This window comes from Morone saxatilis, unplaced genomic scaffold (assembly GCF_004916995.1).
Source record: "Morone saxatilis isolate NCDOM2014 unplaced genomic scaffold, NCSU_SB_2.0 Contig19, whole genome shotgun sequence".
In the NCBI taxonomy this organism is placed as follows: domain Eukaryota; kingdom Metazoa; phylum Chordata; class Actinopteri; family Moronidae; genus Morone; species Morone saxatilis.
In genome coordinates this window covers 11,850,218-11,870,341 of record NW_023339751.1, presented here as the reverse complement: position 1 = coordinate 11,870,341, position 20,124 = coordinate 11,850,218, and the positions used below count along the sequence as shown (strand labels likewise).

The following is a 20,124-nucleotide window of genomic DNA, read 5'->3' as shown; positions in this document are numbered from 1 at the left end:
CTTTCTGGCTTTGTGCCCAGATCGATGAATGGTAGCTGGTGAACTGAAAGGTGGTAGCCAGAGGTGGCTGGCTACCCACAGTCCTGTTCAAAGCTCTTTTTTGTTGTGCATGTGTATGTGTGTGTTTGTGTGTGTGTAAAGCACAAAGTGGAGAGAAGCAGTGGGTGAAGGAGGACTTTAACCTGTGTCACTGGCCCCTGACGGCCTGAGCAGCTGCCTTGGATAACTGCTGGATACAAACCTGGGGAGACTATAGCCTGCTGCTAACTGTTTTTCCTCAGATTTGTAGGGAAGAAAAGGTATAACCCAAATACAAAACGAACGTGAGGCAAAAAAGCCTCAGAAGCGGACACATCAGCTCATGTTTTTTTTCCTAGCTATCCAAAATCTAATTATTGTTTTGCTCATGTCTCCAAAAAAGTACCTGAAAAACCCAACAAAAACCATAATTAGTGTTTGCGTACCGTCAGACATCCCATGAGACTTTGCTCGAAAGGTCGCTGGAAGGCCCGGGGATCTCCACACCAGTCGAGCAGCTCTGTGGCTGCTGAGTGGAAGTTGGCCGGGTTCTGTAAGTGCTGTGCAAACACAGAGAAAGGAGACGGCCATTAGAAACAATGGGAAATAATGAGCGTTATTTTTTTCAGATTAAGTACAAATTGGAAAAACACTGAAACCAAATAGTTTTGCAGCCTTGCGCTCTCCCTCCAAACTGCCTTGATTTAATGTCTTCTGTTTCTGCACAACCCTGTGAGGACCTTGACTCCTTCCAATGTACGCCCACTCAGGGCTCCGCTGCATTGTGGGAAGAAGATCACACCCATATCAACAATGATGCCAGTGTTTCCTGTTAATCTCTCTTGGCAACACCCAGCCCTCACCCCCATGACCCACACAGCAACCAAATCTTTCCTTCCAATCCTCCTTCTCTCTCTTCCCCTCATTCATTGCCTGTTTTCAGAATGTAACAGAGCCTCGGCACCAGAAGTCCACTGGCCGGCTTGGCTGTTCACAAAGAAAACAACCTTGGTCCTGGCAGCTATGGGTGCAGACTCAATATGCGCCGTTGGTGTGTTGTCTAATCTCTTTCAGTCTCTGTCTGTCTCTCTCGCCTGTTCACTGAGGCCTGAAACAGTTGAGTCTTTTCTTCCCAGTGTCTGAAGGCTACTCAGGCTGGCAGGACACAATAAGCGGTTTTAAAATTGGGCTCCCTTTCTTCACGGCTCAGGAGGTTAATAGCTCTGAAATGGCGCAGAGCTGCAGCTTGTTCAGTCGGCGAGATTGAGCCCACTTGAAAGCATTTATTATTCTCATCTGGGGCTGAAGCGTTTTGTTTTGTGTTCTTGCAGAGAAGGTAGGACTATTGTTTTTAGGGGGCAGCAGAGGTGAGTGTTTTTTGAAAGGGCAGCTTTTTTGGCAGCGTGTGACAAAAGGGCTCTTCGGTGCGAACATGTTAGGCCCGGTACCCGCCTGCAGAGAAAATCTCTTAGAGCTTCCAATGATATCATGAGTTTCAAGAGAGGCCTTGAGTGACTCATCTTTTTTGATGTGAAGATTAGCCATTATAGACTTAGCTGTGGACTCTCACAGGGGTTTGACTGATTATGAAGAGAAAGCAGGGAGACTGAGAGAAAGTGAGAGATGCTCTTGTTGAGTGAGAGGGAGGAGAAGAGCCTGTTCTAGATGAGTGATATAATCTGGCATTATTGCTGCTTGATGGGAGGCGTATCAGCCTCCAGCGCGAGAGGAATCAGAACTAGCACAGCAGGGGCTGTCTGTCTAGATCTGAACTCACAGCTCCTCCTGCTGCAGCGCTTGCCACCGACTCTGCCTGACAACCTCGACTCTAGTGTGAGGGGGAGGAAAGCGGAGGGAAACAGCTCTGCTGAGTTTTGGGAGCAGGACGAGGCCTGAGCTGCTCTTGTTGTTGTTGCTGTTCAGGGTTGGATGAGGACAAGAAAGGGGAGATGGGGGTGGGGGGCTGAGAAGCAGTGATGGGGTTTCAGCAGACAAAGACCCAGACGTTTGACAGACTGTCCCGACTGTGAGATGATGGACTGACTTACCCCCTTTTCAGGCCAGCCAAGGATCGGGCTGCTCAGTGCCTACCTGGCTGCATGAAAAACAGCATAACACCTGGCTCTCTGCCAGCGGCTTTCCCCAAACCAAAACAACACCCTGCTAGCAGAACCGCCACAAGCTCAGCTCACTGACTAACTTGCTGCCTTTGAAGTCTGGTTTACTACGAGTTCTATTACAGCCAGAGCCGAGGAGTATATAAACCAAACTACAATTAGTGTATTTATTAAGCTAGATGTGTTAACTCAGGCTATTTAGGGCTTATCAGTGACGCCTGGGAAAATAATTGAGGAGGCTTTGTGAAGTGAGTAGTGTCAGTTCCACCACATTTTACTCATTTGAGAAAAGCTTTTGGAAAGACATTTTGGAAATAAGGTTTTTCTCAAAACTTTGACTTCACACACATCGCTACATGCAAAGTAGCAGAGCTGAGGCAATAAGAGCCTGTTTAGATAAAGGTTGTTATAGTGGTTGCTCAGGAGTTTAGGTGGAGGTGGGATGGGGGGGGATTTAACAGCAGGCACAGAGAAAAGGGATATGTCACCTCATAATCGCAAGCTCAAAGCCCTATCATTCACTGATTCACTGTAAGCTATGGTGTCATATGGATGTTGGGAGATAGAAAGGATCACACCCACACGGCATAAACAAATAAGCCCACAGCCAACCAGCCAACCAGCCAGCCAGCCAGCCAGCGACTTCTTGTAGACTATTAATCACAGGCAGAGGCGGTAGCCCTGGGTTATGTCTGTCTGTCTGACTCCGTCTTTCTATCCGTATCTGTCTGTGAGGAGTCTCCTGAATGCTGGCAGTCAAGGAAGCATTTAAGCTAAACCACAACAAGGGCCAAGCAATACGTCAAGAGTCAGGAACGTGATGTAAGGGTGCACAGGACCAGGAGAGGGTTGGGAGGGGGGGTTATGTTGCTAGCGTCTTTGAAGTCTCTTCATGTGTTCACTGCCAGATTTGCCTCCCTCTCTCTCTCTCTATGACCCTGTGCAACATGATCTGTGTGACTGGAGCTAATGGCCAGAAAAACTGATGCCCATATAAGGTGCTGAAAGGAGAAAGGAGTGTAGGAGAGGAGAGGAAATGCAGATTCTTGTGTCTTTGCCTCTAGAATCCATCTCTGCATAGTACCGAAGCAAGTTGAAGGAGGCTGCTACACATGAGGCTTTATACACACCTGTTTGATGCACTGCAGCCTGTCATTGGTCTGCTGGATGTGCCGGTCCATTGATGGTAACGTGTTCATCTTGATGTCTCTACCGGGACGCCATTAAAAGATCTTTATTCTGTAAAAAGAGGAAGAAGAAGAGGAGGAGAGGTACATCTGTTAGAACAGGTTTTTGTCAGGTCACCCATGTGAGGAGTTTGTAGCCTGTGAAGTTCAAACAGCATTTTAGCAGCTTGACAAATTCTCAAACAGGGAAGGCAGCTTGTTTATATACTGACTCATCTAAGGGCTTGATCTGCCTCAAGCGTGTTTTTTTTTTTTTGGCAAATGCATGAAACTGAGATATTACACAGTGGCACCAGTAACGACAGAAACATGACAAAACTGAAAGAAAACTTTATTACTTTATGTTACCTGTGGGAGGAAAATGTAACCGAGAATGGACATCAACTGTTATTTCTCTTTAAAAAGAAGCACACCTCACAGTCAAGGTTATCAGCGTGGCATAGACACCTAATTTATGCCCACATCTAAACGCAGATAAGGTTCAGCTTCGAAGCATCTCTTTCTTTGTGTGTATATCCTGTTCTGATCCAACAGTGAACAGCAACGACAAGAACAATTTGAGCCCCCATGCTCACTACTCCGACCATCTCGGAGAAATGGGTTGAGGCTGGATTAATAGGTATCATGCTGCTTTGCCAGCGAGGCCTCCGTCCCTCACCATCCCTTCTGTGTTTATCTCCATCAGTGTTGGTCTGCCTCACATTCCTCCACACAAAAGGCGAACTGAGAAACCACAGGTGGGAGGGGGGGGGCAGGGTTCTAGAAAGCTGCTCAGTACTGATAAAGGGTCCCCCAAGATCCCCTGCTGTGACAAACAGAGCGAGAGAACGAATGCGATGGAAGCATAGTGTTCAGCCAGGGAGTTTTCATGTGTAATGCTCAGTCTGGTGGGCTTATCTTAGAAAGAGTATTGCAAGTATGCGCACTCTTTTTCTCGTCTTTCTCTGTTACACACACACACACACACACACACACACACCTAAGAGCATGTAAACACAAAAGCTTGAATTCTTTACTTTGATTAAGCGTAAAGGTAAAACTTCAAAGGAACACCTTGAGAATAAGAGTGTATTACTAATCCTCTGAGCTTAAGCATTACCAGAGTAGAATTACCTGGAGTGCACTTGCACAAAGTCTTAAACATCAGCGGATATATTGCTGGCGTAAGTAAGGGGGAATTCTGGAGCAAATGCGGTCAAACGGTGGGCAGACAAATGTCTCTTGTCAGGTTACACGGACATGATGGTGCAGTGGTTGCTGACTGTCTCTGAAAAGTCCCTAAAAACCAGCTCTGCAGGGCACAAAGCCACTCTCACCGCACATAATATGACCATAACTTTGGGTGGCCTAATTCTGCTGTGTTGTGTCTCCCAGCATCCAGCAGATGTCTCCCTCTCCTGCTGCTAACCAGCATGTCTCTTTCACAAACTACACCCGGAGCAAGTGGTCCAGAGAGGGCTCCTTTAAGCCCTGACAAGTGCTACAAATCCCCTTCAGCAGCCAGGCAGCTCCACGGACCGCTAACAGGGCACACTCCAGCCCAGCGCTGGCCGTCTGACCTTGTGGCTATTGATTAACTGTTTCTCCTCAGCTCCCCTTCCTGCTGTCCCAACACACCCACAGCCAAGACTGAAGAGAAAGGAGGAGGGTGGGAGGGGGTTGAGAAATCTGCCTTTTCTTTACTCAATAATCTCTTCTTTTTTCCGTCCTTTCCACTGTTGTGCTTTCACAAGGACCAACACACACACACACACACACACACGTCCTCCCACAAACGGGCAGTGCTTTGTCAGTCGATGAAAAGACGGGCCCTCAGGTTCTGAAAGGAAAATGAGTGAGGTGGAAATGCAACTGGCCGGCCAGGCGGTGTTCAGTCGGTGGTGAACAGTGATAAGAAGTCAATCCACCTGACTGACTGACTGACAGACTGACTGTCCAGGCTGACGACCACACCCCCCATTCAGGGGGAAAAATGTGTTGCATAACAGTGGAAACATTGTAGAATCCCTCCTACTGCCCCACACCCTCACCCCTCCCTGTTTACTATCAAAATAAAACTGTAATCTGTCAACAGGAAGGGATAGCAGCAAAATGTTCTCACACATCTCTGCCTCTCCGTAGATTGACTGATTACAGCTGGGCGGACAAAACTGGTAGCGTTGTGATTTTTCTCCCGTTTTCAAGATTGTTTTAGTTTCTGTTTTAGATTTTTTTGGGCTACTGTTATTTGAGCATGCACAAGCTGAAGACGGGGCCGCTTAATCTTTATTGTCTTCCAAACATCTTAATCAGCTCCACTCAGCACTGCTTACCAGAGGTGCAAAGCAAAGGATTACACATCCAATTATGCTGTGCATATTACAACCTCCCTTTAAACAGCAGTGGGAGGATGCTGCTATGAATCAGAGCGGAGTAATAAACCACAAATAATACTAACATCCAAGGGAGCTTCTGTTTCGTTATTTCACTGTCTCAAACACACACACACACACACACTCTCTCTCTCATTTTAGTGTCCCTCCTCTCTTTCCTGGGCAAAACAAGCAGGGGGAAGCGGGGCAAGAAATAAGTGCTCAGAAACAAAAGCAAAGTAATATGAAAAGCACTGGAGTATGGCAGGAAGGGGGCAAGAAGGGCCAGGCTCAGTGGGGAAAAGAGACAGAGAGAAAGAAAAAGAGAGTGTTGAAATTATCACTTCATTATCAGCAGCACACACACACACACACACACACTGCGTGCACACTCACACGTAGCATATGATCACTCATAGCATGAGTGATTTCTCATTTCAGACAAATGACTACCACCTTTGTCAAGTGAAGCTTGCTTTGTGAGTGTGATCAGTCAGTGGGGGTTGCATGGAAGCGCTTACACAGGAACTCACACTGCACTCCAATACTGGGTATTGTAAAGGAGCAGGGCTGGGCATTATGGTTGGAATCAGTGTCAATATGTTTCCAATTCCAATATATTCTGGTATTTTCCCTTAAAAGGTCCAACGTTTAGGATTTAGTGGCATCTAGTGGCTTAGTTGCAGATTGCAAGCAACTGAATACTGCTCGCCTTCCAAGGATGCAGGAGAAAATACAGCAGCGAAAACGATCTGGAGCTAGTGTTTGGTCTCCATAAAAGAGACCTGCTCCCTTCATATGTAATAACTGCTCATTCTAAGTTAACAAAAACCCAACGATTCTTATTTTCAGGTGATTATACACATAAAAATATTCCCTATGAATATTATATTCCATTTTTAATAGTTCCTCCTAAATGTTACACACTACCTTTAAATTGAGCAATTTGAAGCAATCCAGTTTGCAAACACAAGCACACATAAACAACTTATTTATACGCATAAAACAATCTAAAAATGCAAATATGACTGAAACACACAAGGGTTAAGGAGAGCTGGCCAACAATATCCAACACCACAAAGGTATTAGAGTTGAATACAGGCTAAATCTAAAACCCATTCTTGATAGCATCCATTCAAAGTAGTCACAGAGGACATGCTGAGAATAGTATGTCTTTCTGAGGATTTGTTCAGTATTTGGCTGTGCAAGGGATCCCTGAGGTTAACAACACCTTGCAATTGGTTCTTGTCCTTTTGATGTAAACAATCCAATAAATGAAAAGGTTAATGCATAATAACAAAGTCTTCATAGGTGGGAGACAAAAACGTCAATAGCTTATTTTGTTGGCTTTTAATTACATCTTGCTCAGAATAATATTTAGACAACAGAAATCTGTGAAATGATAAAATGACATGATCATATCATCAGAATATGATCCTGCTGAAAACTGATAAACAATGATATCAAATTATCAGCTCTAGAAAGAGTACCTGAAGTCCTGCAGCCACATAAAAGCTTTGTCCCTGGAGGCGAACATGCAGTAGTTTTCTCATAAAATGTATGAATGCACAATGTTGAAATTATTTAGTGGTTTGAAAGGGTTTCACAGGCCCTGGAAGAGGAAAGGATATACTCTGTGCATTAAAGATTTTCAGTTTAAGTTAAATAATTATGGGTTTGTTTGCAATACTATGGCACACAACACCTTTTGTGGTGTTTTAATGCTCAATCTTCTAGCCTCTCCTGTATGCAAAGTGTAGAGGGCAGTGCTCAACAACCTAAAAGGAGAAACCGGGTAAAGTCTGGCCAGAGATGATCTTCATTATTCAGCAACAGTCTGGAAAAGGAGAACATATAACTCTTGCTCTCTGGCCACAGTGGGAGATCTCTCCTCCTCCTCCTCCTCCTCCTCAGTTATGGCCACAGCTTTTCTTTCTTTCACTGCTATGTGCTTTTTGCTCCCCTTTTGTATAGCCCTCAGACATCATTAGAGCCACCCAGCATGCACACTCCTTTCCACCACCTTCCATTTTCCGTTCTATCATTTTCCTCTCCCCATCCCTCATATCTCAACCCTCCTGCCACTCTTCCTCCCACCCTCCCTCACCCTCCTTCTCCTTCCTGGGGCCCCGTGCGGGAGCTGCCATAACAGGAGGTGGAATGGATTCATTTGCTCTAATGTGGTTTGGGCTGCAGCGTGGCACGGCACAGAGCGACACTTTCTCCCAGCGCACAGTGCTTCTCTCCCTCTCTGTCTGCAGTTCATGTGTTTTCAAACAGGCCAATCAACACCACTCAGCTGTGCTGGCCTCTCTCTCCCTCCCACAATCTCTGCTCTCAGTATGTCTGTAAAAAGCCACCAGCCCTCTCTCACACACACTATTATCTCCAGTGGCAAACTCCCATAGCCAGACAGTCCCTTTTTGCTCTCATTGCCTTTATTTTCTCCACTCTGTCCTCAGCTTCTTCATTTTTTTACAAACCGACTTCCAACATCTCTGTCTCTCTGCCTTGTTTTTGTTCTTTGCATTATTTTGCTAATCCTCTCCTCCACTAATCTCTCCTCCCTCTCATTTTCCCTCTCAGCAAAGCCAGCTACCGGTCATATCGCTCCCTCCGGCCTTTATAAAACTCAACCCTCTACACAGCATCATAACCACCAGCCTCTATAAAAATCTGAAATGACTTGTCCCTGGGGTGGAAAAAATAAACTCTAAATGTCGCTGTTTGTTTATCTTCTGTTTTAATGTGACAACCACAGGAGCACCGGGCAGCTATGCGACACCCAACACTGCAATGCAAACAGCTGTGATGTGGGGATATGTGAGCTGCTCTGTTGCTGTCTATAAATATGGAGCTTCAGTTGTGGAGTATTGCAGGTATGCGCCACAAGATACCCCCAGGAGCAGCCGATTATTTCACCACTCAATGTGTGAGATCAAAAAAAGAGCACTATGTACTAAGTGAGCACAGAGGTGCCCTCTCTAGGGATTGACAACGTTGTAAAACTTCAACATTGCAATATTTAGAAGTGAATATGTCGATATTGGTATAGCATGACAATATTTTGCGGTTGGTTTCTGCTTTTTCAAGATACTTACACTTACACAGACCTAAACTGCACACACAAGATACTAAGACTGCATCTGACAATTGTCTTAGTCTTACATATGTCTTCAAGTTTCTTGTTTTGTCTAACAGTCAAAAGTCTTTAAGGTATTCATTTTACAGTGATACAAAACAGAAAAAAGAAACAAAATAATTAATTGATAATTAAAACTGCCGTTACATTTCTGTCAGTCATCTTATATTTCCCTCAGGAGTTGGTGGAGACCAAACACAGAGCTAAAAGGAGAGAGAAAATTATACATTCGCCTTGTTGCCAGAGACATGACTTCAAATGAAAGCTAATGTTGCTCTGTGTCTGCTGGATGTGTAAATAAGCAGCTGTTTACATGTCAATTTAATATGTCAGTCTTTTGTTTACATCTTGTTGCGCTCCCCCAAAGTGGTACAAAAGTTAGTTGGCAGGTTTGACCTGGCAGTAAAGTCCAACAGAACTGTTTGCCAGATTGTCAAAAAAAATTGGAAAATCCTTCCCCCCACACCTTTGCGAGGGCGCTGTGTCCAACACGTTCTATAACTTTCCAAAACCGACAATCTGACATTGACTCCCACTTCATGCCATGATAGGCTAGCTTTATGTAGGTAAGAAGGGAACTATGAAATAAATCTTCTCTCTCAAGCACTCTTTCATTCTTGACACCACTATTTATGTCACTTCTCATGTGAACCAAGTGCAACGCTATAAATGTCTTCCAGGACAGATGGTCTGAAAACGTGCGCCGTTAACCGCTTATTTAAACAATATCGCATCTCCACCACCTCTAGGATGGCCGACTTTTCACTCTGATTTCAGACCTGGTCGGACAACTAGTTCTGTTCAACCATAACCCGGCCCTTAAGCTCTACCACGTTATAACCATAGTGAAAACACCAGATGAGGCCATATCACGTGCTGTATCATAGTACAATATTTGATCAAATATTATTCCTGAGGCTATTTCCCACTTTGCTGTACATTTGCGTGTGTGGGCCCACGTTGATGCATGCGCCCATGTTTTTGTTTTTATCATCTCAAGTGCATTAATAGGGAAAGGCCATCTATCTAACCATGAGATGCGAAATCAGGTCATCCATGAGCAGAACGGAGCTTGAGCGTCACATGATGAATGAATGAACTCCTTATTCCATAGAATGTTCCAGTTGCTGAGGACTATAAATACCAGCTGGGGAAGATTGTATGTCCTGGCTACCACATAACGATTTTCCACTGTCATGAAAGGCAAGATTTCTATCACTCGTGATGCACAAGGGATGGAGCAAGTGTGTGAGTGGGGAGAACACAGTCCAATGTGTAGCCTTTTTAACTGTACCAGACCGTCATAGGACTGGCTGAAATACTGAGCCCTTTCACTGAAAGAGTGCATAAATCTGATAAGCTTTATTAAGTGGAATAACAGCAGTCTAGTACATTTTAAGAAGAATATGTGAGAAGAGATGACAGTGTATCTGAGGAGAGGAGAGGAGAGGAGAGGAGGGGAGGGGAGAGCGGAGGAGAGTGATTGACAGTGCAGTCTGACAGACTTGTGTAAAGCTAACCTTATGGGCCTGACTCCAGCAGAGCTGTTAGCTTACACACCGCCCCCTGTGACTGCTGAATGGGTAAACTGACAAATTCCATGTCCTTCGGTTTCACCGGCAAACTGCTGACCCAAATGCAATTAAACAACATCCACTGGGGTGAGTGTAACACATCAATGTACAGTAGCATATGAATGTGCATGTGATAGTCTATGTGAGCAGAGAGTGATGAAGTGTGTGCAGGAAAGAGAAACGGAGAGACAGGGGCAGAGAGTGAGACTTACAAAGAGTGAGTGTGATTCAATCTGCTCAGTAAGCCATGAAATGGTATTGGTGTCATTAGGGAGAGCAAAAATATATCTGTGCCAGTCTGCCCTCGACTCCCCTTGTCTTTGACACTCCAAAAGCACAATCCTTACTAAAAAAGCAAGCAGCCAAGCCTCTCCGCACTGAACAAAACGTCCTACAGCGCTGCAGCTCCTGCAGAACAACCTTTATTTCTCCCTCTGATTTTACATGGGACAAATGCAATTAGCCATTAAAAAAAAATATTCTTGAGCTTTTACAATTAGGATACTGAAATCAGTGTGAAATAATACTCACAGTATAGCCAGTACAGTTCAGAACATGTCATTTATTGAAGGACGCTCAACGAAAAAGTCATTAGACAGCTGGAATAAGGACTGCTTTTAATGAAATAAACCTTTTTCAGCGCATAAGTGCAGGAAGAAATCACAGCCTTGCTTATTCAGAAAACTGCTCAACAGCACACAGCAATAACTAAATTCAACGGACAAAGGACACAGTCAGTGGATGGCTCATTATCTAACAAGTGAGGAAAGTAACTAAAGTATCAAATTACAAACACAAATTTCAGGCTATTCAAAACTGCTGCTGAATCAACTTCAAACGGCTTCATCGGATCACAGATAGATTCTCTTGTTTTGAGTTTTTTTTGGGGGAAAAAAAAAGAGCATTTCCTAAAATTTCACAGCTGCCTGCATTCTAATTCCTCCCTGCATTTCTGTCATCCAATAAGGAAAGCATGTAACTATGATATTCAACACAGTACAGAATCCTTATTGATTTTTCCACTACCCTGTCTTCAAAAGAGCGCCCCTTGAGTTGGAACAGAATAAGGCACTTGTTCAAGGGCACTAGAACAAGACTGATGTTTGCTAGTACATGCAGCAGGTCCTCTCATAGAAAAACAGTCCGTGTGACCAGCGATGCAACAAATACAAACAAATCACGTTTTCAAGCTTCGCACGCTGAAACCCTTTGACAGTGGATTTTTACTGAACGGCTAAATAACCTTAGAGACAGCGAGACCTTCCTACACGGGTAGAGGGGAGAATGATGCACTCATTCATCTTGCTGTGTGTGTATGTGTGTGTGTGTGTGTGTGTGTGTGTCAGAGTGAGGGTGCGAGTTGCAAAGAACACAAAACATCTGCTTGCTGTGAAAATGAAACAGCCTAATGGTGTACACAGAGCACCAGTTTCATTCACTGAAGGGACAATCCACACAGGTACTATTTGGCACAGTGAGTGCAGAAAACCAGCGTTGAAAGGCTAATGTGCTTCACTGCAGCTTTCACAAAACACTCTTTTAGTGCTACAAAGTACTCCACTAGTGTTTGTGTGTGCTTATTTGTGATCTCAAGCATCGTTACACAAAGTCCACCCTATCAGCTTATCTTCACACGTGCATGTGTGCGTAACATGTCGAAATGATGTTTGACATCGCAGGCAGATGCAGAAACACACATCTTTAAGCCTCAAGAGGCTTCAATGTGTGTATTTGCGCTCTGATATGCTTCCTCTGTAAAATGTTATTCTGCCGTAGCTCTGCTTGTGAGATTTGAAGTATGTAGAACGGAGGGCTGGAAGACGAGACAGACAAATAGATGGAAAGGGAGAGGGAGAGAGAAAAACACTCATACAACATATTACATGTAGTGGGAGGCTGGGAGAGACGTGGAGGGAGAGATAGGGGGGAAATGGTTGCAGAGCAGAAGAGAGGGATGGTGAGAGGTCATCCCTGGGTAATTTGTTTTGGTCCACTCAGAGCGCAGACACACAGGGAGCAGGTAAACCAATTACAGTGTGACATGAATCACTAAGACCTACAGGCAGCCACGCAGCTGGCCAGCCAGCCAGCCAGCCAGAGCAGCCAAGCAGCCGACCAAGTCTCTTTCCCTAAATGCTGGTCAATCACAAGCCATAGCCACCACTCCTCCCTTGACCATGATTGCACATCTGGACGCAACTGATGAAAGAACAAAAACAAACATAATTTCCCCCCACAGCTTCAATGCTGAGAGATCCTGTGAAGCTTGGACGGCTTTTTAACATTGATCTTCAATGGATCTGGATGTTCTTCTGAAGAAAAACACTTCACAGTGGCTGCTGGGAAACACTGTGGATTGACCCTAACAGGAAAACTGAATATGCAATGCCTTTCTACGAAAAGCCAGGACTTCTACGATGGCGTCATCTCCGATAAATCAAATCTAATCTGACAGCGTGTGTTTTGGTTCTCCATCTCAAAACCATAAACAATAACGATAATGTTACGGCTCCTTTGAAGAGGAGCGAGGTTGGATGTCGGATCCCAATGGATGCCGAAGCCAAGCCAAATACTCCAGGGGGAGGATATAAGTATTTACATGACAAAGACTTAAGCAATTACTTTAATTTCCTTAATCGCCCGATGGCTGTCAAAACGATGTTGTGTCAGGCCTCAGTCACATTAAAGCCACTGGCTATATAACAGAGACGCAGGAAACAACTTGTAAATAAACAATCATCTAGGTCCCTTCCTTCTAATCCTCGAGTTGATGCTAAACTGACAGGAGCGTCATGAAAATCCGCCCAGCATAGAAAGGGAAGAGAATGAAGTTGACAAGGAGAGGGATTGGACTGGATTAGATATCGCCTTGGCACTTGGTTTTATTTGATGTGGCCTTGGTGCCCGTTGTAGATTCAGGAGGGGTAAATATTTGATGAAGGGCGTCACGGTGTTGGGCTTGCTGCTTCCAGGGGCTGTTCTAAGGGAGCAACTAATAAAGATGGCAGCAGGCAGGTTGTCGATCACCACTGGGGCGCTGGCTGAGCAGTAGAAGTGGCTGGAGAGCGGAGTGGAGCCTGTCGCGCCGCCCCCTCCCTTCAACGTGTTTACCAAAGCACCGGGTCTTCTAATGTTAGCTCAGCGGGCAAAGATAGCTCTTCCCTTGACTGTACATCAGTATGCACTCTCATGCATTTGCACACACACTCACACACACACACACACACACACACACAGCACCAGTGGGGCTGCAGTGAGACACAGTTGGAAGACATTTCCTAAGATGTTAAATCTACCATCTTGCTGCCCCTTGAAATTAATAAGGGCCTCTGAACTGCTCTCTGAGAGCCACTAACTGGCCATTTGCACTGTCTGGCTCCACTGGAAAAGGCACTCCCTGCTTCCTCTCACAACCTCTTCGCTCTCTTCCTCCATTTTTTTCCTCTATCTTCTCTCCATCACACCCGCTGCTCTCTTTTTCCTCTCTCTATCAGTTTCACCCCACAATTTCCTATTTTTCTTCCCTCCATCTCTATTGTCTTCCTTCCATCTCCACCCTGTTCATCTCAGTCCCCTCTCCTCTCTTTCCACCAACCAGACCCCCCTCTGACTCCTTGTTCCTCCTCCCACCTCCTCCTCGTTTCTCTCTCTCCATTCTCTCTCTGTGTCTCTAAACCAGCCCCGTCGGCCGGGCCGCTTGCGCCTCACCTTCAGATGGCTGTTACAATGACAACCCTGTTCTTTCATGCTCTTGCAAAAATAATGAAGACAATGTGTTTTCCATTTAGATGAGTTTTCTGGCGCAGCGGGGAGATATGGAGTGTCCATCTTGCCTCCTCTTTCACTGCGGAGGAAATGTAATAAAAAAAAGGGTTTCTAACCTCTCTCTCTTTCTCCCTCTCGCACTCCTTCGCTCTGCCTCTCTGTCTCTCTGCGCACACACACACACACACACACACAGGTTAGGGTGCTGTGTAAGCCAGATGGGTGGTAAAGTGAGCTCAGTGTTTTAACCACAGTGGAGAGAATAGCAGGCTAATTTAACAAAGCACATCATGTGCAAAATTTTGTTCCATCTGCAGCGTCATCTCGGTATAAAGAGAAACTGATTGACAGGGAGAGATGAGACTTTGATGACTGAAAAAAAACTGCAGTGAAATCACAGTAGACAACTTGTCTGTGATAGATTACAGAGTCCTGCACTCTGTTGTCAAATCCAAGCTCTGACAATGATAAACTGTGAACATTTCAAGTCTTATTTGGTGTTTTTGGGACTCATCGATGATATTTTCGCAGCACAATGCTCCAGTGCGGGAATAAATGCCATGACAACTAAAATTAATGGAAAGAGCTTTCTTTCTTTCTCTCGCGGGTGTGGATTTATTAACTTGCACAGCACATGAGGGGAACTGCAATCCAACCACTTGTTAAGGGCTGAAAAGTAACATTTTACGCTGCTCTGAGAGGTAATTCAGTTGCAACTTCCTGGCATTTTTACCCAGGGGTTGAACGTAAACAAGCAAATCTTGTTTTTTATTGCTTTATTTCTAATGACAGCAGTGCTGCAATAAAAAGCTTTGAATGTAGGGAAAAATAGCAGACTTTTCATGAGCCTTGAAAGTTGCTCTCTCTGTCAGTACCAACAAGTTATAGTAACTGTCAGTTAAAGCTGAAATGCTGAATAAATAGAGAGGTTTGGTCTCTAGTTCCTAGTTCTTTGTGTTCATATACACAGTTAAGACTGCAAAGTCTTAAAAATAACATGTCTACATTTAAAAGTTGAGGCAGCTGATCTGCATAGGTCAGGACTTGGTTTTCTGGATTGCACACTCTGGCATACTGTATGCTCCTTTGGGAAAATATATAGCCTTCTGCCAGAGAAAGAGAAGAGTCACATATGAGAGAAATAGAGAGAGGGAGCAGTATAATATGTGTATGTCTGCGTGTTTACAGTGGAAATAGTGAGTCTGGGACATTTTCTTTGGGTCTCTTTTCCAGTGTTTATGGAGAGCGGTGAGGAACAACACTTCCTGAGAGGAAAGCCAGCTTTCCGAGCCCAAACCCTCTTCCAAGCCCTGCAGACGGGGAACGCTCTGTCTCCAATTTATGTTTTCCACCCAGTGCCGCGTAAACACGAGTGTAGAAAAACTGGTATGCGTGTGCATGGGTGTGTTTCAGATAATACACACACACACACACAAGACAAAGGCGGGCAGGCAGACTAATCACAGACAAATGAGCCAAAACGTCTCAGAGCACAGTGATAGCTCAGCGCTCCCAGTGTTTACAAGCTGTAACAGACCTTTCTCATGAAGAAGCTGCTACAAGAAGATGACACAAAGAGGGTCAAGCTCCATCTAAAACACATTCCGCTGACCTCCTCCTACTCCTCTCTCAAGCTTTCTCTCTCCGCAGCGTGTCACTGATGACATGAGGGATTTAAAAAGAAAGCTGGAAGGAGACTCCCTCCTACTCTCCTAACTGTCTCTCTACCTGCCGGCCACCTTCCGCTCATTCTTAATTACATCCAGATCAGACTATTAATGAAGTCATTCTGATTTTAACAACACCTACAGGGAGCGAAGGAGGGCTTTCCTCAGCCAGCGAACATATCAAATCAAATCTGGCTCAAGGCCTTGACAGACTTTGTGTGAAGTAAAATGACATGGCAAAGCAAAGTAAGGCTTAAGTATTTTTTCACTTTTGATTAATCTATTAATTTTTGTTTCTTGAATAAAAGAGTACTTTACACAGGACATTATAGTCTTTATAACTCAAAAATAATCAATTGTAATATATAATGATATGAAACTGAGAAAAGCAACACATTCTCACCATTCAGAAATTGAAACCAATGTATGGTTGGCATTTTTGACAAATTACTAAAATGATCGATTATCAAAATTGCAGTTGATTATTTTCCCTCTCCTGGCTGATTGATTAATAGGCTCTGGCCAGCTGAGGGAGTTCCATGGCTATTTGTGTGAAGGTGTCAGCTCTGCTGTTTGAAGTGGTGACAACTCGCCATGTGTGCTGAGGTATATGTTTAAAGAAACCTAATCAGCTACAGTAACGGCGTCATATTGCCTTCTTTTCTCACACTGTTTACTTGCCTGCTGTGAGGTAAAACTACCCGCATTTGATCCTCAAAGGGTACACCACCAGAGATGCACATACAAACGCATGTACAAATACAAGGTGGGGGTTGTATATCATATGTATACAGTGATGGCAGCCTTTTGATGAGCAGGTTGCCAGTATGGGGGCTTTAAAGTCTTCCAGTGATGCAGTTGCTTCCCACATGCATCCATATTTGATGTACAGCATGTGGCGGCAAACAGCTCCAGGCGCTCTGATCTTCTCAAGACACTCCTGTCAAAAAGCATGATGACACAACGTGTGGCGTCACAATACCATATATATGTTTACACATATGAGCACGTGTGTGTGTTTTTGTCTGTGTGTGTACTCAAATGACTGTAATACCATTGTCCACTGCCACCTGCAGAGCACAGCAGCATTAGTAACCCCCCCCCCCCAACACAACAACAGATCAAAACACTGCACTCCATCAAATCCAGTGAAAAGCCTGTTTACTGATGATCTGGTGTGAAGACAACAGACGGCTGGACTTGGAGAAAGAGAGAGAGGGAGAAAGGGAGAGAGGGAGAGGGGTGAGGGGTGAGAGTGGTTGAGGGAGTGAGGCAATCGGGGAGTGGCGGACTGCAGGGGCTTTTATTATCAGCCATTGTAAAGGAGCTAGGTGGGATAATTGGTCTCCTAAGCTCAATGCGCAGCATGCATTTTTAATGAGCCCACACTGTTGCTCATTTAATATATAGGCAAGAGATTGCAGATAAGGAAGAAATGCCGTGAAATACTGATGTTTATAGAGAAGAGTGGGCTGGGGGAGAGATAGAGATGTTTAATTATTGCTCTGTTTGGGCTTCTGTTGTTAATGTTATTAGTAGTTTGTTGCATAATTGCTGTATTAAGGTCTTCTTGTGGCAGAAATACTATTTCTAGATGTGTAAACTGAGAGGGATTCACAGTACTGTATGTGCAGATTTGTATGCATGTAAATACAAAGTATCATAACTTAAGACTTTTTGCAAGATATTCATCGTATATACTGTATATGATAGCTGTACAGACAGAAAGTACTATAGTTAAGCTTTTGTGTTGCGCATGTGTTACATGATTCACTATGTCTCCTGTCTCGCTGGGATGCTTTTGTTTGTCCAAATGAATGATTCTAGTAGCAATTAAAAACTAGTGTTGATGGTTGGGAGCATCATGGTGATTATTTCATAAGTGATGTTAGATGCCCTGATATACTGTAAGTATACTCTCATTGTAAAAATATCCTAATAAATACTATGATATTGAGTTTAGGGCTGTATTTTCATTATTTATTAATCTGAGGATTATTTTTTGAATTAATAAAATAACTTAAGCCTATAACATATCAGAAAATGCAGAAAAATGTCCATCTCAAGTTTCCAGAGACAGTCCAAAATCCAAAAATATTCATTTGAATAATCACACAAGACAAACACTGCAAATATTCACATTTAAGAACTTTTGTAATTTTTTCTTGAAAAAATATAAATTTTTGCTGCTGACCGATTTTTCTGTTGCTTGACTAATCCATTAATTGATTAACTCAGCTTCAGCTCTAATTAATCTGACCTAGCCTTTGTCTCCTGCTCTTATAGGATGCCAGCATACTAGATCAATCATTCTTATGATAAAAAGAAGTGGAAGGATTTTGGATTTGTGAGGGTAATTTAATCGTACCAGCGACTAGTTAACTCGAAAACCAGGATCTACGCACTCCCATCCAAACTGACTGCCTGTAAGCCGGCAGCTCAGAGAGGCCAGACTTCCTCAGCCAGACACTGTTGGGAAGTACAGTTAGCGAATAAAACACACACCAGCTCCAGCCAAGACTTTTGACCTGTCAAAGCACCTCGTAATGTTCTTACTGACCTCACAGCAACAAAAAGAGCAACTCTTCGCATTACAGCAGTCTCAGGCGAGCATTAGAGGGCTGCGTGGACCAGGAAGTTAAGAGGCTGGTGGCAGGGGGCAGAAGCATCCGAGTTTAAGTGAATTAAGAAAACTAAGTCGTGTTTAGCCCCGGCATGAGTCCATCTCTCCTTGTTGGAGGGCATGGTGCCTGGGCTGCCACCTCGTAATAGCATTAAACACCTCCCAAAGTGATGTTTGGTAGTGAGCAGGCTGCAACCCAACGGCTGCGAAAGGGACGCTCACAAAAGAGGACTGCACTTGGACTCGGAAAAAAAAATGGTTTGGGAGGAAGGGGTGGGGGAATTAAAGAGGGGTTTGCAGGAGTGATAAAGAGAAGACAGGAGGCATAAAGGAGCGGTGGCAGGTGGAGGGAGGTTGATTAATGACAGGTCTTTTGCCTCCCCCCTGCTGTCCTACAGTACTTCCTTCAGGGACCCCACAGACCTCCTCCAGCATCCTGCTCCGAAGCCCTCCGTGAGATCTCCAGTCTGGGTCCATCCATCAACACGCTCCTATACTGAATGCATGGAGGCACAACAGAGGACCCCACTCCCCTTTGTAGTAACCCTAACTCAGCCTGTTAACACAGCCCCTGTCTGCTCTCGGTCTCCTCTGCAACTAATGATTATTTTCATTTTGTACAATCACAAGTCAAAATTGAAAAAGTACTTCATTCGAAATGATACAAAACATTAAAAATAAGTTAATTCTCCCATTTAAGTAGGGCTTGCTATCAGTTTATGTTTTGTTTCTAGTGCTGATACGAGTTTCAGTACTTTTTTCACACGTTTCTTTGAGGAATATGAACATGGTTTTTATACAAAACCCTCTTTTCATTTGTTGTTTTCAAAACACATCAACAAAATTATGATTTGAATAAGAAACTTATATCAGAAAGTAGTTCGTACTTGACAACTTTCAATACTGTTTTTCTATAGACACAATTTGGTTGAAACCAAAAAAAGCACTGTGGTTTCATAACCTACATTTCAAAAGCTGGAAACAGGAAATGTTTGGTCTTTTTCCTTTATAAATGACAAACAATTAATCATCACAAAAACTGATGACAAATGATTTTCTGTCCATCAACCAACTGACTAATCATTCAAACTCACTCATACTGTGTTGTTTTGGCTCTATTTCAGCCTTGTATATAGAAAGTCAATTTATGGAGTGAAGAATGAATGGATGGTGCTTAAAGCAACATACACACTAAAAATGAATGGCTAAAGCACTTCCTGGAACCACAGTAGGGGTGGACATGTTATCATGGACATATGTCAGTACACATTTCTGTTTATACTATACTCTGTCAGGGTGGCTAAACAGGGTACGTAGTCATCAGGCCATGGCCGTTCTCTTTGATGTGAGTACAAAAGCTGCCTAGAGGATGTCAGCGAGCCCCCACCTCCACCTACTCTGCAAAACACCCCCGCCCCCCCCTAGCCCAGCGGCCAATCCTCTCCTCTGACTGAGCAACAAAAACAACAGAGACGCAAAGAGCTGAGCATAAGTATCTGGATCACACAAATTAATTCTATTTTTTGACGGCAGACGGCAAGTCTGCCGGACGGCCACCACTAATCTGCCACCCCCCCTCTTCCTCCACCCACCACCACCACTACCACCTATAATCCCTGACAGACAGACAGACAGACAGCAAGAAAGAAAGTGTTTAGGACAGTGAGAGAGAGAGAGAGA

At 44.2% G+C, this 20,124-nt stretch overlaps 1 protein-coding gene across 2 annotated transcripts in view; it reads right to left on the bottom strand.

Annotated features, from left to right (window-relative positions):
* Nucleotides 1–20,124, bottom strand: part of zmiz1a (zinc finger, MIZ-type containing 1a) — a 94,278-nt gene that overhangs the window by 28,444 nt on the left and 45,710 nt on the right. For both annotated transcript variants that reach the window (XM_035663885.1, XM_035663886.1), the window contains exons 4-5: nt 3,266–3,374; nt 465–578 (exon numbers count right to left, since the gene is read on the bottom strand). In XM_035663885.1, the coding sequence (XP_035519778.1) occupies nt 465–578; nt 3,266–3,334 (183 nt within the window). In that variant the 5' untranslated portion in view covers nt 3,335–3,374. The remainder of the gene's footprint in view (nt 1–464; nt 579–3,265; nt 3,375–20,124) is intronic.